The sequence below is a fragment of the Tachyglossus aculeatus genome, chromosome 1 (assembly GCF_015852505.1).
Source record: "Tachyglossus aculeatus isolate mTacAcu1 chromosome 1, mTacAcu1.pri, whole genome shotgun sequence".
NCBI classification, from domain to species: domain Eukaryota; kingdom Metazoa; phylum Chordata; class Mammalia; order Monotremata; family Tachyglossidae; genus Tachyglossus; species Tachyglossus aculeatus.
In genome coordinates, this window is record NC_052066.1 from 73629839 (window position 1) to 73655200 (window position 25362).

The window sequence follows — 25362 nt, forward strand, 5'->3', positions numbered from 1 at the left end:
CAGTGCTTAGTACAATACCTGGCACATAGTAAGCACTTAAATCCCCCTCTCCATCCCCCCCATCTTACCTCCTTCCCTTCCCCACAGCCCCTGTATATATGTTTGTACATATTTATTACTCTATTTATTTTACTTGTACATATCTATTCTATTTATTTTATTTTGTTAATCTGTTTGGTTTTGTTGTCTGTCTCCCCCTTCTAGGCTGTGAGCCCGCTGTTGGGTAGGGACCGTCTCTATATGTTGCCAACTTGGACTTCCCAAGCTCTTAGTGCAGTGCTCTGCACACAGTAAGTGCTCAATAAATACAATTGATTGATTGATTGATATATAAAAAAAGGGATGCTCCTTGCTGCCTTGAGTACTCTCCGAGCAAAGTGCATAACTATCTCGGTGGAAGTTTACTGTCCCCGTGCTTACTACTACCCCATCGCCGAAGAGTGTGGATAGAACCAGGCAAGGAGTGAGTGTCACCCAAGCGGCAATATCCCATTACAGTGTAATAATGGTACTTGTTCATCATCATCATCATCATCAATCGTATTTATTGAGCGCTTGTTAAGTGTTTACTATATGCCAAGCACTGTTCTAAGCACTGGGGCAGATACAGTCAATCAGGTTGGGCACAGTCCCTGTCCCACATGGGGCTCACACTCTTAATCCCCATTTGACAGATGAGGTAACTGAGGCCCAGAGAAGTGAATTGCCCAAGGTCACACAGCAGACATTCATCCTTTCAATCGCATTTATTGAGCGCTTACTGTGTGCAGAGCACTGTACTAAGAGCTTGGGAAGTACAAGTCGGTGACATATAGAGACGGTCCCTACCCAACAACGGGCTCACAGTCTAGAAGGGGGAGACAGACGACAAAACAAAACACGTGGACAGGTGTCAAGTCGTCAGAACAAACAGAATTAAAGCTAAATACACATCATTAACAAAATAAATAGAATAGTAAATATGTACAAGTAAAATAGAGTAATACATCGGTACAAATATATATATAGGTGCTGTGGGGACGGGAAGGAGGTAGGGTGGGGGGGGATGGGGAGGGGGAGAGGAAAAAGGGGGCTCAGTCTGGGAAGGCCTCCTGGGGGAGGTGAGCTCTCAGGAGGGCTTTGAAGGGAGGAAGAGAGGGATGTGTGGATGTGCGGAGGGAGGGCGTTCCGGGCCAGGGGAAGGACGTGGGCCGGGAGTCGACGGCGGGACAGGAGAGAACGAGGAACAGTGAGGAGGTTAGCAGTGGCAGAGGAGCGGAGGGTGCGGGCTGGGCTGGAGAAGGAGAGAAGGGAGGGGAGGTAGGAGGGGGCGAGGGGATGGACAGCCTGGAAGCCCAGGGGGAGGAGCTTCTGCCTGATGCATAGGTTGACTGGTAGCCACTGGAGATTTTTGAGGAGGGGAGTAACATGCCCAGAGCGTTTCTGCACAAAGATGATCCGGGCAGCAGCGTGAAGTATAGACTGAAGTGGGGAGAGACAGGAGGATGGGAGATCAGAGAGGAGGCTGATGCAGTAATCCAGTCGGGATGGAATGGGAGATTGAACGAGCAGGGTAGCGCTTTGGATGGAGAGGAAAGGGAGGATCTTGGCGATGTTACGGAGGTGAGACTGGCAGGCTTTGGTGACGGCTTGGATGTGAGGGGTGAACGAGAGAGCGGAGTCGAGGATGACACCAAGGTTGCGGGCTTGTGAGACCGGAAGGATGGTAGTGCCGTCTACAGTGATGGGAAAGTCAGGGAGAGGACAGGGTTTGGGAGGGAAGATAAGGAGTTCAATCTTGGACATATTGAGTTTTAGACGGCGGTGGACATCCGGATGGAGATGTCCTGAAGGCAGGGGGAGATATGAGCCTGGAGGGAGGGAGAGAGAGCAGGGGCGGAGATGTAGATTTGGGTGCCATCAGCGGACATATGGCGGAGCCGGGATTAGAATCCAGGACCTTCTGACCTCCAGGGCCGTGCTCTATCCACTAAGCCACGCTGTTGTGTCTTTCCAAGGGCTTAGTTTGGTGCACCGCTCCCAGGGAGGGCTCCATAAGTACCATCCCCACTGCTACCTCCACTTGTGACCATCTCTTGACCACGCCCGTCGCCACCCAGGCGGAGGCCCTCGGAAGTCCGGAAAACCAGTCCAAATACGAGGGCACGACCCGACTCTGGAGGAAGCGCTTCTCGATCCCCGACGCGAACCCAGCCCTGATGGCTCTCCAGACGGCCTGACTCCTCAGAAATCCCTGCGAGCTTTTCCTCACCACGTAGGACTCCGAGGAAACGCTGCGACCCTTCAAGGAGGTCGGCGTAGTCATCGCCTTCCAGAAGAAAGGATGGACTCGCTGTGGGCACGTCCGGGGAATCTTACCGCTCCCGTCGCCGGCAGGATTCCGGGCGGAATCCTTCCGGACTGACTACCGGAAAAAACAGTCCCCTGGGCACTGCTTGAGATACGCTGTGGCTTCAGACGGAGATGCAGGACAGCAGGTGATGCACACGGCAACACCAAATCCTCTGCATTGTGCTCATCGATCGATCAATCAGTCGTATTCGCTGAGCGCTTCCCGTGTACGGAGCACTGTACTAAGTGCGTGGGGGGCTACGAACCAACAGAGTTGGTAGACACCTTCCCCGAGAAGCAGCGTGGCCTAGTGGATAGAGCCCGGGCTTGGGAGTCAGAAGGGCCTGGGTTCGAATCCCGGCCCTTGTCCGCTGCACTTCACTTCCCCACACCTTAGTTTCCTCATCCGTAAAATGGGGATTAAGATCGTGAGCCCCACGTGGGACGTGGACTGTGGCCAACCCGTTTAGCTTGTACGGTGCCTGGTACCTGGTAAGCACCGGTCTGCTGTGTGACCTTGGGCAAGTCATTTAACTTCTCTGGGCCTGAGTCCCCATCTGTAAAATGGGGATTGAGACTGTGAGCCCCACGTGGGACAACCTCATTACCCAGTGTCTACTCCAGCGCTTGGCACACTGTAAGTGCTTAAATACCATAATTATTCATTCATTCAATCGTATTTATTGAGCACTTCCTGTGTGCAGAGCACTGTACTAAGCGCTTGGGAAGTACAAGTCAGCAATATATACAGACGGTCCCTACCTGACAACGGGCTCATAGTCTAGAAGGGGGAGACGGACAACAAAACAAAATATTTTCCCTCCCAAGTCCTCTCTTTTACTTAACTTTCCCCTATCAGTTGACACATTACCATCTTCCCGGTCTCAGAAGCCTGTAATCTTGGTATTATTTTCGACTCTCTCGACTATTTTGTTAATATGTTTGGTTTTGTTCTCTGTCTCCCCCTTTTAGACTGTGAGCCCACTGTTGGGTAGGGACTGTCTCTATATGTTGCCAGTTTGTACTTCCCAAGCGCTTAGTCCAGTGCTCTGCACATAGTAAGCGCTCAATAAATACGATTGATGATGATGATGATGATGACTCCTTCCTGTCTTTGAAACCCCAGATTCCGTCTGTCACCGGCAAATGTCAATTATTCTTCCAGGACATTCCCAGGCTTTTCCCCTTCATCTCTTTCCTGAACCCCTAGATTCAGATACTTGCCACAGTCTACTCTCCCAACTGCTCAGTACAGTGCTCTGCGCACAGTATGTGCTGAATAAATATCCAGCACTATTCATTATTACACACCACAATATTTATTCATTTATTCGTATTTATTGGGCGCTTACTGTGTGCAGAGCACTGGACTAAGCGCTTGGGAAGTCCAAGAGAAGCAGCGTGGCTCCGTGGAAAGAGCACGGGCTTTGGAATCAGAGGTCATGGGTTCGAATCCCGGCTCCACCACATGTCTGCTGTGTGACCTTGGGCAAGTCACTTAACTTCTCTGAGCCTCAGTTACCGCATCTGTAAAATGGGGATTAAGACTGCGAGCCCCACGTGGGACAACCTGATCACTTTGTATCCCCCCAAGCGCTCAGAACAGTGCTTTGCACATAAGCGCTTAGTACAGTGCTCTGCACACAGTAAGCGCTCAATAAATACGACTGATTGATTGATTGATATAGAGACGGTCCCTACCCAACAGCGGGCTCACAGGCTAGAAGGGGGAGACAGAGAACAAAACAAAACATATTAACAAAATAAAATAAATAGAATAGATATGTACAAATAAAATCAAGTAATAAATACACACAAACATATATACATATATACAGGTGCTGTGGGGAGGGGGAGAGGAAGGAGGGGGCTCAGTCTGGGAAGGCCTCCTGGAGGAGGTGAGCTCTCAGTAGGGCTTTGAACAAACCCCTTTTGTTTTAAAAGAACTAAGAAAGCAGGATCCGACGGACGGAATCCTTGTATAACTGATATCTGGTAGGAGAAAAGAGCTATAAAGATATGCTAAAGAGTAATCAACTCAAAAAATCAAGAAGCTACTGCTGAAGCAGCGTGGCACAGTGGAAAGAGCCCGGGCTTTGGAGTCAGAGGTCATGGGTTCAAATCCCGGCTCTGCCAGTTGTCAGCTGTGTGACTTTGGGCAAGATACTTAACTTCTCTGGGCCTCAGTTCCCTCATCTGTAAAATGGGGATGAAGACTGTGAGCCCCCCGTGGGACAACCTGATCACCCTGCAACCTACCCAGCGCTTAGAACAGTGCTTTGCACATAGTAAGCGCCTAATAAATGCCATTAAAAAAAAAGGAAGTAGATCATCATCATCATCATCAATCGTATTTATTGAGCGCTTACTATGTGCAGAGCACTGTACTAAGCGCTTGGGAAGTACAAATTGGCAACATAGAGAGACAGTCCCTACCCAACAGTGGGCTCACAGTCTAAAAGGGGGAGACAGAGAACAAAACCAAACATACTAACAAAATAAAATAAATATATGTCAAATCATAACCAGCACCACCACCAACAATTAGTTTGAATTTACCGAGTACAAAGCACTGTACGGTACTAGCTTCTGCCTCTAGTTGTAAATAATTTTATGTTTTTCTCCACTACTACACTTTAAGCTCCTTTTGGGCAAGAAATGTGTGGCTCTGTCATTCTGTACAGCCCAAGTGCCTCGTACAGAGCACTGAACCAAGGAGGCCCTCGATAAAAGTTACTACTACTATGGACCGTAAGCTTAGCGGGGGAGGCGGACATTATTACTCTATTTATTTTACTTGTACATATCTATTCTACTTATTTTGTTAGTATGCTTGGTTTTGTTCTCTGCCTCCCCCATTTAGACTGTGAGCCCACTGTTGGGTAGGGACTGTCTCTATATGTTGCCAACTTGTACTTCCCAAGCGCTTAGTACAGTGCTCTGCACACAGTAAGCGCTCAATAAATACGATTGATTGATTGATTGATTGAAACAGATTACGAATATGTACCTAAGGGCTGTGAGGCCGATGGCTGGGGTGAACGAAGGGGCGAAATCCAAGTGCCAGGGGAACACAGCAGGGAGAGAGAGGGAGACTAACGAGAGTATTTGATACCAACAATTAACTGGGCAACTGCCAAGCCAATTCAGATGTTCTGCGTTGAAGACGACCCGTTTGACCGTTTCCCCACATCCCTGGAGTAAAACAGCACCGGCCCCTGCCAGGCTGGAGAGCCGCCTTAAGAAGCAGCATGGTTTCGTGAAAAGATCGTGAGCCTAGGAGCCGGGGGACCTCGGCTCTGCCCCGGGAGGGCTGGGTAACCTTGGCTAAGTCACTTGTCCTCTCTGAATCTCTGTTCCCTCGTCTGGAGAACGGGGATGATGAGAATACTGATTCTGGAATTCGCTGAGTGCTTACTAGTGCTTACTTCAGGCAGAAACTCCTCACCCTGGGCTTCAAGGCTGTCCATCCATCCCCTCGCCCCCTCCTACCTCACCTCCCTTCTCTCCTTTTCCAGCCCAGCCCGCACCTTCCGCTCCTCCACCACTGATCTCCTCACCGTACCTCGCTCTCGCCTGTCCCGCCATCGACCCCCGGCCCACGTCCTCCCCCGGGCCTGGAATGCCCTCTCTCCCTCTGCCCATCCGCCAAGCTCGCTCTCTTCCTCCCTTCAAGGCCCTACTGAAAGCTCACCTCCTCCAGGAGGCCTTCCCAGACTGAGCCCCTTCCTTCCTCTCCCCCTCGCCCCGTCTCCATCCCCCGCATCTTACCTCCTTCCCTTCCCCACAGCACCTGTATATACGTTTGTACATATTTATTACTCTATTTATTTTACTTGTCCATATCTATTCTATTTATTTTATTTTGTTAGTATGTTTGGTTTTGTTCTCCGTCTCCCCCTTTTAGATTGTGAGCCCACTGTTGGGTAGGGACTGTCTCTATATGTTGCCATCTTGTACTTCCCAAGCGCTTAGTACAGTGCTTTGCACACAGTAAGTGCTCAATAAATACGATTGATTGACTGATTGATTGAATCTCTGTTCCCTCGTCTGGAGAACGGGGATGATGATAATACTGATTCTGGAATTCGTTGAGTGCTTACTATGTGCCAGGCACCGTTCTAAGAGCTGGGATAGACACAAGCCAAAGAACGGGGATGATAATAATACTGATTCTGGAACTCGTTAAGTGCTTACTGTGCCAGGCACTGTTCTAAGCGCTGGGATAGACACAAGTCAATCAATCAATCGTATTTATTGAGCGCTTACTGTGTGCAGAGCACTGTACTAAGCGCTTGGGAAGTACAAGTTGGTAACATGTAGAGACAGTCCCTACCCAACAGTGGGCTCACAGTCTAGAAAAGTCAATCAGGTTGGCCCTCGTGGGGCTCACCGTCTTCATCCTCGTTTTACAGATGAGGTGACTGAGGCACAGAGAAGTGAAGTGGCTCTCCCAAGGTCACAAAAATAAGAAACCCGCTCTCCCTCCCTCTCAGACCGAGAGCCCCAGGTGGAACAGGGACTGCGTCTGATCTGATTACCCTGAACCTAAACCAGCGCCTCGGTACACAAGCGCTTAGTACAGTGATCTGCACAGAGTAAGCGCTCAATAAATACGACTGGATGAATGAATAAGCTCTTAATAAATGCCGTAATTGTTTTTCTTAAGATAGAACAGAGCTCAAAAGCACTGAAGCAACGCTCACAGCAACACAACTCCACTGGGTGGGATGCATGAGGAGAGGGGCTAATAGGCCAAGATCAGTCAATCAACTGTATTTACCAAGCGCTTAGTATGTTCAGAGCACTGTACTAAGCGCTCGGGAGAGTAGCGTGGCTCAATGGAAAGAGCACGGGCTTAGGAGTCAGAGGTCATGGGTTCAGATCCTGGCTCCACCAATTGTCAGCTGTGCGACCTTGGGCAAGTCACTTCACTTCTCTGTGCCTCAGTTACCTCCTCTGTAAAACGGGGATTAAGACCGTGAGCCCCACGTGGGACAACCTGATCACCCTGTATCCCCCTCCAGTGCTTAGAACAGTGCTTGGCACATATATAAGCGCTTAACAAATGCCATCATTATTATTATTATTCATTCAATTCAATCGTATTTATTGAGCGCTTACTGTGTGCACAGCACTGTACTAAGCGCTTGGGAAGTCCAAGTTGGCAACATACAGAGACGATCCCTACCCAACAGCGGGCTCACAGTCTAGGAGGGGGAGACAGACAACAGAGTCAGCAGGCACGTTCCCTGCCCAAAGTGAGTTTACGGCCTAGACGGGGGAGACAGACGTTAACCTAAATAATTTACAATAGATAATTGAGAGATATGTGCTTAATTGTTTTGACGTTACCCAAGCAGCTTCTGTGGGATGAACTGAAAGGGGGATCACGCAAGCTTCCGAGGCCACCTGAACAATTTAAAAACACAGGGACGCTCAGCTTCGGACAATGTGGCGCAGCAGCGGGCTGCCGGGAGACCGCTGCGTCACACGGAACAGCTTGGCAGGCAGCAATAGGAAGAGGAGTTGCTTTTCTCAACCAAGGGCTTCACGGATTTTTCGGCCTCTGTTCATTCATCCAAGCGTATTGATTGAGCGCTTACTGTGTGCAGAGCACTGTACTAAGCGCTTGGGAAGTACAAGCCGGCAGCACATAGAGACGGTCCCTACCCAACAGTGGGCTCACAGTCTCGAAGGGGGAGACAGCCAACAAGACAAAACATATTAACAAAGTAAAATAAATAGAACAAATATGTACAAATAAAATACAGTAATAAATACGTACAAACATATATACACCTCTCCATATATCCCCCTCTCCATCCCCCCATCTTACCTCCTTCCCTTCCCCACAGCACCTGTATATATGTATATATGTTTGTACATATTTATTACTCTATTTATTTATTAATTTATTTTACTTGTACATATCTATTGTATTTATTTTATTTTGTTAGTATGTTTGGTTTTGTTCTCCGTCTCCCCCTTTTAGACAGTGAGCCCACTGTTGGGTAGGGACCATCTCTATATGTTGCCAACTTGTACTTCCCAAGTGCTTAGTACAGTGCTCTGCACACAGTAAGGGCTCAATAAATACGACTGATTGATTGATTGATTGATTGATATACACCTCCCTGCTACAAGCACCTCTTCATCCCGGATGCCCACAGAGGGGCTCTAATGTTAGGACATTCACAGCTGCGTAGGAAGTCGGATAAACTAGTTTGTTCCTTCTCTACCAGAAGAAACCCCTCACGAAACGAGATGGACAAGTCCAACCGAGCATCTTACCTGGTGAGTTTAATTGTTTTCCTAAATTCACTGGTAATCGGCGCCTTGAAGCCCCCTTTCCTGAGCAAGGAATCTATCGTCTGGATCTGGTCCCAGTCTGCGGAAGAGAGACGGCAGTTAAGCCTGCGGCGCTCCACAGCACGTTTCAAAGAGAAGACTACGCCGAGGACCGTTCGCGGAGGACACAAACGGGGTTCTGGAGGAGCGACTCTAACATCGGGCTGAAAATAAACACAGATTGAGAACAAAGCATGGAGAGACACCTACGCACACTTGCCTGCACCTACCCTGGGCTCGGGTCTGACTCTTCTACCATCCTTGACGAATTCCAGCTTCTGTGAAATAGTGACCCGGGTGTTCCATAATGCACGTCCCCCTCTTCATTGAGTCCTACCCCATTTCTGCCAGTTGCCACCCAAGGTCAGTCACCTATAGCATAGTAAACATTTCCCAATTTAGGCTGACTCGGTGGATTCCCGAGGGTGCTTAATACGGACGAGTGGAAGAGCTCGGCACACGTTTCTGAATCTTCGACATACGGGAAGTGGGGTCTTAAGCTTCTAGATGTGGGCAACGATCCTACTGGCAGCTACCGTGACTCTTACCCATAAAATGAACACGCTCAGTGCTGGGAGAGGAGCAACTTTAAAGGGAGAAACTACTTTAGGGTGGCTTGATTCATCGTCACCCTATAAATCATCCAAAAAAATAATAATAAAATAAAATCGTCACTCTATAAATCACCCCCCCAAAAAATAATAAAATAAAAAACACCCAGAAGTTACCGCGCAGAACGCCAAAAGCTTAGGCTATTAAGCTTCCCCCAGCCTTTCATCAGACACTGCTACTACATTCTGATGTGTCCTATCCATCCATCCAACCATCCATCTTTTCTTCCTTCCTTATTCCACCCACCTTCCCTCCCATCCATCCATATCCAATCACACATACTGAACGCCCCTTGGACACTGCCCTAGATGTTGCTGGCAGCGAGGACGCTGCCCTTTCCTTGAAGAAACTTAACGAAAAGAACTACACTTTTTTTTTGGGGGGGGGGCAAATACATATTTTGTTTTACTACCGAGTAAACTTTTCAAGCCCAACTGAGATGGGGCCTGACAGGGTAATAGCCATTTCCCCCGGCAAGTTTGCAATGAGCTATAATTGCTTCTCTTTTCTAGGCTCTTCTCCAGCAAACATGGTGCTTTTCTTAACACTCGGCCACTTTGGAAGAAAAACGGATTAATCTCGAGAAGAAAAGACACACTGTGGTGTTTCACTGAGTGACCGAGGAACGTTTAAAGCTCTAACATTTATATAAAAGAACGCTCGTGCGTTTCCCTGTAGATAACGACAAATCCTGAAATTTTTCAGAATTATGGAGAAAAGAACCTGCATTCATTCATTCATTCAATCGTATTTCTTGAGCGCTTACTGTGTGCAGAACACGGGACTAAGCGCTTGGGAAGTACAAGTTGGCAACCTATAGTTAACTTGTACTTATATAGTTATACTTGTACTATATACTGTATAGTTACAGTTAACTTGTACGTCCCAAGCGCTTAGTCTGCATACAGTAAGCGCTCAATAAATACGACTGAATGAACGAATGAACCTATAGGGATGGTCCCTACCCAACAACGGGCTCACAGTGTAGAAGAACCTGCATGAACCAGAACACACAGTTCACCACTCCCTCACGAGATCTTTACCAATCACCAGCTTCTTTAAAAGAGTTTTTTTCTGTTTCCCCTAAGTATTAAAAAGAAAAAGAAGACAAGCGCTTAACATTTACAGATGAACCATTAAAGGCTCCGATCCACTACGGCCTAGAAGCCGGGATCCGGGTTCTCTTTAAACAGACTCTGCTCTGGATAGGCCCCTGTGGTTGGGCAGGAGTTTCGCCCATTTTCTGGACTCTCCTAGGAAACGCAGCCGGGACCGGGAGAAGGGATTGACAGGCAAGGGGAAGAGCTAAATATTTTCAAGGACGCGGTGCCTGCCCCAGAATCGGGAGAACCACGCGGCTCAACATACGTGAGCCAGCCCCCAACCCCACGGCCTCTCCGTTGATCCCTGGGCACCGCTGCGGTTATGATTCTCCCTGAATCAGGCCGCCGGATTAACCTGGCCCTATTTTCCAGGCACAGGAAAAAATTCCGACGCCTCTTGGGAGGCGCAACGGAGCTTTGAAGGATCATCCTCTCCACCCTCTTAACCAATCCGTGCTGCTTACTGAGCGCTTACTGAATGCAGAGCACTGCACTGAGCATTCGGGGCAGAACAATACCGCAGGGTCGGTCGAGACGATCCCTACTTGCGGGGAGCTTACAGTCCAGAAGGCAGTTGCCGTTCATTCACTCGTATTTATTGAGCGCTTACTGTGTGCAGAGCACTGTACTAAGCGCTTGGGAAGTACAAGTTGGCAACATCTCACTTCTATCTGTGTTTCTCTATAATAATAATAATAATAATAATAATAATGATGGTATTTGTTAAGCATTTACTATGTGCAAAGCACTGTTCTAAGCACTGGGGAGGTTACAAGGCGATCAGGTTGTCCCACAGGGGGCTCACAGTTTTAATCCCCATTTTACAGATGAGGTAAGTGAGGCAAAGGCAGTTGCCGTTTTCCCACTTTAATCCTAAAGATACCCCGTGGGCTCCCGGCATCCCGTCCAGCGGCCCCCAAACAAATAAAAAGCCGGGATGACTAGATCGGGGACCTCTTCTTCCCGCTCCCCGTAGGCTCAAACTAAGGGTATTTTTTTCGTCAGCTTGTCGGCCAATCCGTCTAAAGTTGAGGTTGAATCAATTAAAAACCCAAGAACATCTTAATGTTTCCCTGAAAGGATCGATCGATCATTAATCGGGAACGCTTTCGATGCTCTCAGCTTAGGACTTAAAAAAGGTATCTGGAGGGCAGCCTGAAAAGAGGACCTCGTAAGCAGGCTGCAGTGCAGTGTCGCTGGGAGTTCCAGCTTTCCATCATCACCCGACCACGTCGGGGAACTCCATTTAAAAATCGCATCATCTTCGTTTCAGCCTCATTGACTGAGGCCCGGAGAGGTTAAATCCCCCCCCACACTGAGGTCCTAAAGTAGTTCACCGTCCGAGCCGGGAAGCGAACGGCGGGTGCTCTTCGGTCACCCTCCGGACCGCGCTTCCGGTCTCACGACTGGGCCGAACTGGCAGCTTCGTCAGACGGCTCACCTTGTTCCTTAGCTACCTCGGGTAAATACGTGGCCGTTCGCTTGACGCCCTTCTCGTTGATGAACTCGATTCGGATCCCGTGGATCCCCACCTGTGGGAGAAAGCCATCGGGTCAGGGGAAAAAAGAGTCTGATGTCCGACGGCAGCTTCTACTCCTGACTAGCCCGAGGCCCCCGGCAGACGGAAGAACGCTGGCTGGAGAGGGTGAACCTGAGAGTCTAGCTTTGCTGGCGTCGTACGACCAAATTCACTCATTCAATCGTATTTATTGAGCGCTGACTGTGTGCAGAGCACTGTACTAAGCGCTTGGGAAGTACAAGTTGGCAACATATAGGGACGGCCCCCACCCAACAGACCAAATCACTCTCCAGACCCTGCCGTTTCTTCCCCGATGCCCACGGCAGGCCCTAGCCTGGGCTCTCCCTAGTATTTCTGCCGCTTCCTAGGGAGAGTGGCAGAATGGATGTTAATCGGAGGAGATGCTTCTCACACATGCAGCGGAGTGGTCGGCGACCAATTTCCTTGCTGTTAACTCCTACGTAAGATTCAAATGGCACGCAATGCTGTTTGGCAAGGCAGCCCGGCTGCGTTGGCTGAAAACCAAGTCAGCCATCCTGCCTCTTTACGGTTAACCCCGTGAGAATCGGGGAGAACGAGAAAGCTTCCCTTCCGATTCAGACGAGCCCGACCCCCGGCCGCGGGCGTGCGATGTCGAGGTGGGTGACGCGTAATTCAAGGGGCTTACAATGCCAGCTCTGGACGTCCACCCTCTCATTTGTTCTTCTGTCGACCGCACCTGTCCTGAGGCTTGCCTTTCTGAACTTCATTCCTCACTCCCGACCGCTCACCGTGACCTTCGGATCAGGGCTTAAATTGGGCTGGACCATTCAATCGTATTTATTGAGCGCTTACTGTGCGCAGAGCACTGTACTAAGCGCTTGGGAAGTGCAAGTTGGCAACAAGCTGGACCACCGATCTGGTGTCTTTTCCTGCTGGGCGCATCTTTTAGAGAGGCAGAAGGGTCTCAGAAACGGGTGATGTGCCCTGAGCGTAAGCGATAGGAAGAGGCAGCAGGGAAGAGAGGGAACGGATCTGGGTCACTCTGAAAATCATAAAATCCTCGAGCACCAAACCACGTTCTGCTCTCCCCGTAAATCCCTCCTACGGCTTCCGGAGCAATTCGGTTCGCCGTCGCCAGAGGAACGACTCGGTGCGGGTAGCGCCTCTTCCCCCGTTTACTTTCCCCATAGTGGCTTTCAGTCTCGGCTCTAACGTCCTCAAAGACCCTCGTAACGAAGGAGACGCGTGACCGTGCGGACTAGCCCGAACCCAAATGTACCGAGAGAGGCAGAGTTCCAAATGCGGCTGTTCTCACCTCCCAGTCCAGATAATCACTGGCATCCTCAAAGTTAGTAAGGAGGGAGACAGAGCAGAAAAGTTTAGGCAGCTCCTCGCGGGTCAGGGGGGGAAATCGGCTGTCCTTAAGTGCACTGCAGAGGGATCAGAAAACACAAGGCGACAACAAGGCGGTTCCGGACTCGGCGTCCGAGCCCGCGGGAGAAATAGGTGCCGGGAATATTTACGAACGCTACTGCGTCAGTTCGGAAGAGATGCCCGTCACGGCCGCAAAATCCTCCAATCCATTTTCTATCATGACCCAATTTTGAATTGTGGTTTTTTTTTTTTTTCCCCCGACGCATAAAATTTCTCAGGCGATTCCTAAAATTAAAACCACTATATTTCCTTACTAGACATTTCTGAGACATTCACGCTGGGAGATAAATGCTGAAAATTACCGCTGCCGGCCTATCTACACAAACACCCGCACACAACCCTCCCCGCCTCCCGAAAGCCCATCAGCGCTAACTCTCTCGATCATTCCAACTGCACGGCTTCCCCCCACCCCGCAGCGCCGCGTTTTGGTGCCGTTACCTGGTTAATGTGTATTCCCTGAGTCCTGAGTGAAGATTCATGGCTGAGAAGGTCCCAATGCAGCCGCGGAGCCGCTTGTCTCTCCCCGTCTTCCATGTCACAAAGAGTGGACTACAAAGGCAAAACACAAACACTCTCCAGCCCCCAATTAGTAACGTGCATCCAGAACCAGCCTTTTTGGTTTATGTCCTTGTAGTTTTTTCCACCTGCCTAATGATGCTCTAAATCACCCGGTTACAGCTTGCGTGACCCTTTCCCCGACGATTGGTAAAATCAGTATTTTGGCAGTCATGCTCCAAACTGTGTGTGTTGTGGGGTTTTTTGATGGTGTTTGTTAAGTGCTTACTGTGTGTTTACAAGAGGATAGGAGACAGAGCATGGCCTGCCGTGGGTCCAGGAGGGGCTGTTGATAAGGATCTCCATCACTACCTCGATTTATGGTTCAGCAAATCATACGGGACAACCTCTACCTCTGCACGGTACCATTTTGAAAACCAGACGGAGAACCAGACTGGGTTTGAACTATTGGAAAAAGTCAAGATAGCTAGGCTGTTCGGGAAGCTAGCATTCACTTGGATTCTAAACATCAGGCAGCCATGATGGAGACTCCACTAAACAACCGATGGACTTCCGGAAGACGAGCTTTGAATGGATTACAGTTTACTATTTTATGCCACTTTATCCAAAAGTAAAATCCCCTTAATTTCTCCCCCTTTGAGTCACATAACCACGGCAAGTAATCCACCTTAGTGTAGCACTCAGACTTATCACCTTTTGGCTATTTAACATCCACTTGAGTCTGTGCTTGGCACACAGGGACAGCCAGTGGGGACCAGATCACTTGGGTTTCCTCCTTCCCTTCCCCACAGCACCTGTATATACGTGTATATGTTTGTACGTATTTATTACTCTACTTATTTATTTATTTTACTTGTACATATCTATTCTATTTATTTTATTTTGTTAGTATGTTTGGTTTTGTTCTGTCTCCCCCTTTTAGACTGTGAGCCCACTGTTGGGTAGGGACTGTCTCTATATGTTGCCAACTTGCACTTCCCAAGTGCTTAGTACAGTGCTCAATAAATACGATTGATTGACTGACTGATTGACTGTAGTCTCTTGACCAAATTCCGGTTTTCTCTTCCCTTTATTCTGAGCCTCAGATTTCCCCAGGCCGTAGCTTTTCCTCACCACCCGGTCCCCTCTCTGCAATCTTGGCGCTTTCTCGAGGCTGCCCTCAAAGCTTCTTCACATCTTCCAGATTTCCGTACTTTTCCCCTTCCGTTACCCTTTCTTTCAGGGCTCCTCCTTCCTCAGCCGGATCAAGTGGGTTCATTCATTCCCCTCTTCAGCTTTCTTTTCCCTTTACGATTCGAACACACTGTTCCTCTCGGAAACAGCTGCCCTTGCCTGCCAAGAACTGCCGCGTAACCTACACCAATTTCGACAGATTCACCCCAAACTTGGCTTCCCCACTTTCCCAAACTCACCTTTGGCACCTCAACTCTCCACCCCCTGGCAGACAAAGCAGAGAGGGAAAAATCCCGGGGCACCGAAAAATTTCCTGCTGGCAAATGAGCTCGTTGTGGGCGGCGAACGTGTCTGTTATAATGTATCGTACGGGGAAGCAGCGTGGCTCAGTGGAAGGAGCCCGGGCTTTGGAGTCGGAGGTCAGGGGTTCAAATCCCGGCTCCGCCAATTGTCAACCGTGTGACTCTGGGCAAGTCACTTCACTTCTCTGGGCCTCAGTGACCTCGTCTGGAAAATGGGGATTAGGACTGTGAGCCCCCCCGTGGGACAACCTGATCACCTTGTAACCTCCCCAGTGCTTAGAACAGTGCTTTGCACATAGTAAGCTCTTAATAAATTTATTAATTCATTCAAATTTATTGAGCGCTTACTGTGTGCAGAGCACTGTACTAAGCGCTGGGGAAGTACAAGTTGGCAACATATAGAGACGGTCCCTACCCAACAGTGGGCTCACAGTCTAGAAGGGGAATAAATGCCATCATTATTATTATTAATCAATCAATCAATCGCATTTATTGAGCGCTTACTGTGTGCAGAGCACTGTACTAAGCGCTTGGGAAGTCCAAATTGGCAACGTATAGAGACGGTCCCTACCCGACAGTGGGCTCACAGTCTAGAAGGGGAATAAATGCCATCATTATTATTATTAATCAATCAATCAATCGTATTTATTGAGTGCTTACTGTGTGCAGAGCACTGTACTAAGCGCTTGGGAAGTCCAAGTTGGCAACATATAGAGACGGTCCCTACCCGACAGTGGGCTCACAGTCTAGAAGGGGAATAAATGCCATCATTATTATTATTAATCAATCAATCGTATTTATTGAGCGCTTACTGTGTGCAGAGCACTGTACTAAGCGCTGGGGAAGTCCAAGTTGGCAACGTATAGAGACGGTCCCTACCCGACAGTGGGCTCACAGTCTAGAAGGGGAATAAATGCCATCATTATTATTATTAATCAATCAATCAATCGTATTTATTGAGCGCTTACTGTGTGCAGAGCACTGTACTAAGCGCTGGGGAAGTACAAGTTGGCAACATATAGAGACGGTCCCTACCCAACAGTGGGCTCACAGTCTAGAAGGGGAATAAATGCCATCATTATTATTATTAATCAATCAATCAATCATATTTATTGGGCGCTAACTGTGTGCAGAGCACTGTACTAAGCGCTTGGGAAGTCCAAGTTGGCAACGTATAGAGACGGTCCCTACCCGACAGTAGGCTCACAGTTTAGAAGGGGAATAAATGCCATCAGTATTATTATTAATCAATCAATCAATCGTATTTATGGAGCGCTTACTGTGTGCAGAGCACTCTACTAAGCGCTTGGGAAGTACAAGTTGGCAACGTATAGAGATGGTCCCTACCCAACAGTGGGCTCACACTCTAGAAGGGGAATAAATGCCATCACTATTATTATTAATCAATCAATCATATTTATTGAGCACTTACTGTGTGCAGAGCACTGTACTAAGCGCTTGGGAAGTCCAAATTGGCAACATATAGAGACGGTCCCTACCCGACAGTGGGCTCACAGTCTAGAAGGGGAATAAATGCCATCATTATTATTATTACTCTCCCAGGTGCTTAGTACGGTGCCCGGCACACGATAAGTGCTCAATAAACGCGACTGACTGGCTTCCCTCCCTAGCCCGCTATTTAGCTGTGTGACTTGGCAAGTCACTTCACTTCTCTGGGCCTCAGTTTCCTCATCTAGAAAATGGGGATGAAGACTGTGAGCCCCCCGTGGGACAACCTGATCAGCTTGTAACCTCCCCAGCGCTTAGAACAGTGCTTTGCACATAGTAAGTGCTTAATACATACCTTCCGAATGACTGCCAAGAGCGGCTTTGAGATTCCCAGCTGGAGCTCCTCCACTTTCTCGCTATGGGTTTCCCCGGTTGAGGATCCCTCCTTGTCCTCACCCTCGGTGGGAATGGAACTACTGTAAGCAACACCCCAGTCCTTCCCAAACCACCCCAGCGCGGCCAGACCCCCTAGACCGTAAGCTCGCCACGGACGGGGGACGTTTCTGCTAGACTGTGTTCTCCCAAGTGCTCAGTACAGTGCTCCGCAGACGGTAAGTACGCAATAATAATAATAATAATGGCATTCATTAAGCGCTTACTATGTGCAAAGCACCGTTCTAAGCGCTGGGGAGGTTACAAGGTGATCAGGTCAATCCCCATTTTACAGATGAGGTAACCGAGGCACAGAGAAGTGAAGTGACTTGCCCAAGGTCACACAGCTGACAATTAGTGGAGCCGGAATTCGAACCCAGGACCTCTGACTCCAAAGCCCGGGCTCATTCCACTGAGCCACGCCGCTTCTCTTGATTGATCGAGCCCCTCTGCCACCTTCCTGCTGCTGCAGGGAGGCAGAAAAGAAGAGAATCTTCCCCGTCAATCAATCAATCGCATTTATTGAGCGCTTACTGTGTGCAGAGCACTGTACTAAGCGCTTGGGAAGTACAAGTTGGCAACATATAGAGACGGTCCCTACCCAACAGTGGGCTCACACTCTAAAAGGGGGAGACAGAGAACAAAACCAAACGTACTAACAAAATACACCATCACCACCACATCAACGCGGAGAAGCAGCGTGGCTCAGTGGAAAGAGCCCGGGCTTTGGAGTCAGAGGTCACGGGTTCAAATCCCGGCCCCGCCACTTAGCTGTGTGACTTGGCAAGTCACTTCACTGGGCCTGTGACCTCATCTGGAAAATGGGGATGAAGACTGTGAGCCCCCCGTGGGACAACCTGATCACCTTGTAACCTCCCCCGTGCTTAGAACAGTGCTTGGCACATAGTAAGCGCTTAATACATGCCATTATTATTATTATTATTATCAGCATTCTGGGAGCTGGGAAGGTAGGTCGAGGTAAAGAGTTAATCATGGCCCTTCACCCCCACATGTCCTGCTCCTGAGGGAATAGGAGAAACACGCCGAGCCTGCAGTCTGGCCCAACAAGCCAAAACGACGACCCCGGCCTGCAGCCGAACGGTTTTTTCTGCTCTAGGCTCCTCCAAACCCAGACTTTTCTCCAACTTCTGGATGCTTTGCTTCATTCCCTCTCTTCTTTCTCTTCCACTGGGAGCGTGGACTCCTCCTCCTCCTCTTTTTTTCCCCTCTTTCTCTCTCTCTTCTCCCCTACCTACGTTCAGGAGCCGAGAGAAAGGCCCCGCCAGCCCCAGGGAGGGACCAAGGTGCCCACGGGCAAGCTGGGGAAAGCGAGCGGTAAGTAAAAGTGGGAAGGTGGCCTAAGATAACAACTCCCACCAAGATTGTGAGCCCCAAGTGGGACCGTGCATCCTACCTGATTACCTTGTATATACCTCCGTGCTTAGTACAATGCTTGGCACACAGTAAGAGCTTAATACATTATTATTACCAATAATACAATTCCCAGGCCACTAGTCCCGTTGTTCAAGTCGGGACATATGAGGTTGCCATTATTACCAATAATACAATTCCCAGGCCACTAGTCCCCTGTGGTTCAAGTGGGGTACACATCTATTCTATTTATTCTATTTATTTTATTTTGTTAGTATGTTTGGTTTTGTTCTCTGTCTCCCCCTTTTACACTGTGAGCCCACTGTTGGGTAGGGACTGTCTCTATATGTTGCCAATTTGTACTTCCCAAGCGCTTAGTACAGTGCTCTGCACACAGTAAGCGCTCAATAAATATGATTGATGATGATGATGATGATGATATGAGGTTGCCATTATTACCAATACTACAATTCCCAGGCCACTAGTCCCCTGTGGTTCAAGTGGGGACACATGAGGTTGCCGTTATTACCAATAATACAATTCCCAGGCCCCTAGTCCCCTGTGGTTCAAGTGGGGTACACATCTATTCTATTTATTCTATTTATTTTATTTTGTTAGTCTGTTTGGTTTTGTTCTCTGTCTCCCCCTTTTAGACTGTGAGCCCACTGTTGGGTAGGGACTGTCTCAATATGTTGCCAATTTGTACTTCTCAAGCGCTTAGTACAGTGCTCTGCACACAGTAAGTGCTCAATAAATATGATTGATGATGATGATGATATGAGGTTGCCATTATTACCAATAATACAATTCCCAGGCCACTAGTCCCCTGTGGTTCAAGTGGGGTACACATCTATTCTATTTATTCTACTTATTTTATTTTGTTAGTCTGTTTGGTTTTGTTCTCTGTCTCCCCCTTTTAGACTGTGAGCCCACTGGTGGGTAGGGACCGTCTCTATATGTTGCCAATTTGTACTTCCCAAGCGCTTAGTACAGTGCTCTGCACACAGTAAGCGCTCAATATGATTGATGATGATGATATGAGGTTGCCATTATTACCAATAATACAATTCCCAGGCCACTAGTCCCCTGTGGTTCAAGTGGGGACATATGAGGTTGCCAGTTTCCAAGGAGTTCAGGGAGATTGAGGAGCGAGGAGAGGGGCGGTGGGGAAGCCCCTTTCCAGCAGGAAGATTGGAAACTCTTCCCTGGGAAACCCTGAATGGATTTTCCCAGCGGCTGGTAAGCGCTCCCCTTCACTCCCCTACTTACTGCCTGGCAGGGGAACCCACCACTGTCCAAGGCGAGGCCGTGAGGAGCAGCGTGGCCTAATGGAAACGACACACTAGTCCAGGAGTCAGAAGACCTGGGTTCTAATCTTGTCTGCTGTGTGTCCTTGGGTAGGTCACTTCCCCTTTTTTTTAAAAAAATAGCCTTCGCTAAGTACTTACTATGTGTCAAAACACTGTTCTAAGCGCTGAGATAGATACAAGTCAATTAGGTTGGACACAGTCCCTGCCCCTGCGTGGGGCTCACAGTCTAAACTGGAGGGAGAACAGGAGAACTGAGGCACAGAGAAGTTACGTTATCTTAAGTTTAACTTCTCTGTGCCTCAGTTCCCTCACCTGTAAATGGGGATTAAGACTGTGAGCCCCATGTGGGACAAGGCCTTCCCAGACTGAGCCCCCTTTTTCCTCTCCTCCTTCCCACCCCCCGCCCTACCTCCTTCCCCTCCCCACAGCACCTGTATATATGTTTGTACAGACTTATCACTATTTATTTTACTTGTACACATTTACTATTCTATTTATTTTGTTTAATTCTACTTGTTCTGACGACTTGACACCCGTCTACATGTTTTGCTTTGTTGTCTGTCCCCCCACTCCAGACTGTGAGCCCGCTGTTGGGTAGGGACCGTCTCTATATGTTACCGACTTGTACTTCCCAAGCCGACTTGTACAGTGCTCCGCACACAGTAAGCGCTCAATAAAGACGATTGAATGAATGAATGACCCTGTCTCTACCCCAGAGCTTGACAAGTGCCTGGCGTACAGTAAGTGCTTAACAAATACCATTTAAAGTAAAAAATAGGGGCCAAGGCTGCCACGCGTCTCTAAATTCACGGACAGTCAAAAAAAGGAACTGAAATCAGAGGTGTCCAAAAAGCCTGGAAGATATCTGAACATTTCTCAACGCAGGTGTCTGTCATACTGGGGCAGCGTGGCAGGAGGTATCCTGAGGGGGCCGGGAGGTGGTCAGCACGATGCCACAGCCCAGCCACATCTTGATTTAAAGCGGTCGGAGGGGGTCTGCACGTCTGCGTGGCCACCTGTCGAGAACTACGATGACAAACCAAGCCGGTCGTTGGTCTGCTGTCCCGCCACAGAGCTCCCCGTCCGGACACCCGCTCTCCGCTGCTTTCCATGGGGCGAAAGCCTGTAATATTGACTCATACGGTCGATAAAAATCACCTTCAGCGGGTGGCAACCCGGGCAGGGAGGACAGCGGCCCACGCATCTGCTGGTCTTGTCCATCCTAGCCACCGAAAGCCTGGCTGTGCCAACCTGGGTTTATCGGTACGCAAATCAGAAATTTCTGTAGCAGAGCAAAATGACCTTAGTGGCCATGAAAAACTGGGGGACTGGAGGATTTAGGGAATATATGTGGGCAGGGAAAGTCTCTACCAACTCTGTTTTACTGAACTCTCCCAAGCGCTTAATACGGTGCTCTGCACGTAGTAAGCGCTCAGTAACTATGACTGATTGAAGGTGGATACCTCATTTTTCCCCCTTTTACTCTCACACGCATTTCCAGGGGCAAAAAGCAATCATGTGTGGTCCTCGTCGATTCTCGGTGCAATTTAGGGTAATCAATCAATCGCATTTATTGAGCGCTTACTGTGTGCAGAGCACTGTACTAAGCGCTTGAAGTCACCGTGACCCCCCATGGGCCCCAGTTTCTTAATAAAATGTCTGCACGTATTAAGTGCTCAGTAACTATGACTGATTGAAGGTAGATACCTCATTTTTTCCCCCTTTACTCTCACATGCATTTCCAGGGGCAAAAAGCAATCATGTGTGGTCCTCGTCAATTCTCAGTGCAATTTAGGGTAATCAATCAATTGTATTGAGTGCTTACTGTGTGCAGAGCACTGTACTAAGAGCTTGAAGTCACCGTGACCCCCCATGGGCCCCAGTTTCTTAATAAAATGTGTGCACGTAGTAAGCGCTCAGTAACTATGACTGATTGAAGGTAGATACCTCATTTTTTTCCCCCTTTACTCTCACATGCATTTCCAGTGGCAAAAAGTAATCATGTGTGGTCCTCGTCAATTCTCGGTGCAATTTAGGGTAATCAATCAATTGTATTTATTGAGTGCTTACTGTGTGCAGAGCACTGTACTAAGAGCTTGAAGTCACCGTGACCCCCCATGGGCCCCAGTTTTAGTAAAATGTGTGCACGTAGTAAGCGCTCAGTAACTATGACTGATTGAAGGTAGATACCTCATTTTTTTCCCCTTTTACTCTCACACGCATTTCCAGGGGCAAAAAGCAATCATGCGTGGTCCTCGTCGATTCTCGGTGCAATTTAGGGTAATAAATCAATCGTATTTATTGAGCGCTTACTGTGTGCAGAGCACTGTACTAAGCGCTTGAAGTCACCGTGACCCCCCCATGGGCCCCAGTTTCTTAATAAAATGTCTGCACGTAGTAAGCGCTCAGTAACTATGACTGACTGAAGGTAGATACCTCATTCTTTTTCCCCTTTTACTCTCACATGCATTTCCAGGGGCAAAAAGCAATCATGAGTGGTCCTCGTCGATTCTCGGTGCAATTTAGGGTAAGTCACCATTGACCCCCCGTGGGCCCCAATTTCTTCATAAAATGTGTGCACGTAGTAAGCGCTCAGTAACTATGACTGATTGAAGGTGGATACCTCATTTTTTTCCCCCTTTACTCTCACATGCATCTCCAGTGGCAAAAAGCAATCATGTGTGGTCCTCGTCGATTCTCGGTGCAATTTAGGGTAAGTCACCGTGACCCCCCGTGGGCCCCAGTTTCTTAAAAAAATGTGTGCACGTAGTAAGCGCTCAGTAACTATGACTGATTGAAGGCAGATACCTCATTTTTTTCCCCCTTTACTCTCACATGCATTTCCAGTGGCAAAAAGAAATCATGTGTGGTCCTCGTCGATTCTCGGTGCAATCTAGGGTAAGTCACCGTGACCCCCCCACCCCGTGGGCCCCAGTTTTTCAATAAAATGTCTTGGACTTTGGAGGAAAGGGGAATGAAAAGGCTTATTTACCTCATAGTACTGTAATGAGTAAACTCTACAGGTATGGAGGTGTCACTCATTCATTCAGTCATATTTACTGAGCGCTCACTGTGTGCGGAGCACTGTACGGCTCAGTGGAAAGAGCCCGGGCTTTGGAGTCAGAGGTCATGGGTTCAAATCCTGGCTCCGCCACTTGTCAGCTGTGTGACTTTGGGCACGTCACTTTGAGAAGGCGGTCCTTTGAGAAAAGCAGCATGGCTCAGTGGAAAGAGCCGGGGCTTTGGAGTCAGAGGTCGTGGGTTCAAATCCCAGCTCCACCAGTTGTCATCTGTGTGACTTCCCTTCCTCTCCCCCTCCTTCCTGCCTTACTTCCTTCCCCTCCCCACAGCACCTGTATATATGTATATATGTTTGTATGTATTACTCTATTTATTCTTTTAGACTGTGAGCCTACTGTTGGGTAGGGACTGTCTCTATATGTTGCCAACTTGTACTTCCCAAGCACTTAGTACAGTGCTCTGCACACAGTAAGTGCTCAATAAATACGATTGATTGATTGATTGATTGATTCTCTGGGCCGCAGTTGCCTCATCTGTCAAATGGGGATTAAGACTGTGAGCCCCACGTGGGACAACCTGATCACCTTGTAAACTCCCCAGCGCTTAGAACAGTGCTTTGCACATAGTAAGCACTTAATAAATGCCATCATTATTGTTATCATTACTATTATTATTAAGGGCTCGGGAGAGTACAACACAACAATAAACACATTCCCTGGCTACAACAAACTCCAAGTTTCTCTACAGTGCTTAGTTACCCAACTTGCACTTCCCAAGCGCTTAGTACAGTGCTCTGCACACAGTAAGCGCTCAATAAATACAATTGATTGATTGATTACCATGACTTGACTGTTATTAACAGTATGGGGAGGGTGGTTGAGGGGAGAGCGTAAATCAGTCAATCAGTGGTATTTATTGAGTGCTTACTACGTGCAGAACACTCTACTAAGCCCTTTTGGGAGAGTACAATGCAGCAGGATTAGCAATCGATCAATCAATCGTATTTACTGAGCGCTTACTGTGTGCACAGCACTGTACTAAGCGCTTGGGAAGTACAAGTGGGCAACATATAGAGACGGTCCCTACCCAACAGTGGGCTCACAGTCTAAAAGACAGTCTAGCAGACACGTTCCCCGCGGGTAGCTCTGGTTGGGTTCCACGCATCTGGAAACTTCTGCCACGAAAACGAATCCCGCGCTTACGGAACCCTATATTTTCTCCCGGCCGTGTACCTCCAACGCCCCGATGATGTTCCTTTCAGCCCTGCCTCAAGTGCTCCTCCATTTCTGGGTGAAGACCTCCCCACCTAGCTTATTTAAATACTGATTTCCACAGGTTTCGGTGAGAAAAGGATGACACCCCAGGCCATAGTTCAGCTACTGTACGTGCCACCTCCATGGCAGCTTGTGAAATGGGCGCGGCTACGGAGGCCTCAGAGACTTTTTTGTTCCAGGATCACACGGCGCTCTGCCAACGGTCTCACACTGCAGCACGTCGACGAGGCGACGGCTGGGGGAGAGAGCGCGGATGGCTCAGCGCGGCCCATCTTCAATCAATCAATCAATCAATCGTATTTATTGAGCGCTTACTATGTGCAGAGCACTGTACTGAGCGCTTGGGAAGTACAAATTGGCAACACATAGAGACAGTCCCTACCCAACAGTGGGCTCACAGTCTAAAAGACTGTGATCTTCACTTCTAGAGAAGCAGCGTGGCTCCGTGGAAAGAGCCCGGGCTTGGGAGCCAGAGGTCATGGGTTCAAATCCCAGCTCCGCCACCTGTCAGTTGCGTGACTTTTGGCAAGCCACTTAACTTCTCTGGGCCTCAGTTACCTCATCTGGAAAATGGGGATTAAGATTGTGAGCCCCCTGTGGGAAACCTGAGCACCTTGTAACCTCCCCAGTGCTTAGAACAGTGCTTTGCACCTAGTAAGCGGTTCATAAATGTCACCAAAAGCCACTTAACTTCTCCGGGCCTCAGTTACCTCATCTGGAAAATGGGGGTGAAGACTGTGAACCCCCCGTGGGACAACCTGATCACCCTGTAACCTCCCCGGTGCTTAGAACAGTGCTTTGCACATAGTAAGCGCTTAATAAACGCCATCGTTATTATTATTCTGGATACCCCACTGTTGGGTAGGGACTGTCTCTATATGTTGCCAACTTGTACTTCCCAAGCGCTTAGTACAGTGCTCGGCACACAGTAAGCGCTCAATAAATACAGTTGATGATAAACTAATGAAGGGCCCGACCTACGCACAGTGGGAGAAGCAGGGCCGCCTAATGGAAAGAGCCCAGGCCGGGGAATCCGAGGATCTGGGTTCCAACCCCGGCCTTGCCACCTACCTGCTGTGTCACCTTGGGTAAGTCTCTCTGCCTCAGTTTCCTCACCTGTAAAATGGGGATTCAATCGCTGAATCCCCCACCCCGAGACACCTCACGGGGGCTGTGTCTGAC

At 48.7% G+C, this 25362-nt stretch overlaps 1 protein-coding gene across 1 annotated transcript in view; it reads right to left on the bottom strand.

The window, feature by feature from the left end:
* The window catches only part of AMMECR1L (AMMECR1 like), a 42834-nt gene that overhangs the window by 11691 nt on the left and 5781 nt on the right, over window positions 1-25362 (bottom strand). Inside the window, exons 2-5 of the mRNA XM_038744113.1 lie at window positions 13771-13881; window positions 13214-13328; window positions 11839-11929; window positions 8626-8722 (exon numbers count right to left, since the gene is read on the bottom strand). Coding sequence (XP_038600041.1) covers window positions 8626-8722; window positions 11839-11929; window positions 13214-13328; window positions 13771-13881 — 414 coding nt within the window. The remainder of the gene's footprint in view (window positions 1-8625; window positions 8723-11838; window positions 11930-13213; window positions 13329-13770; window positions 13882-25362) is intronic.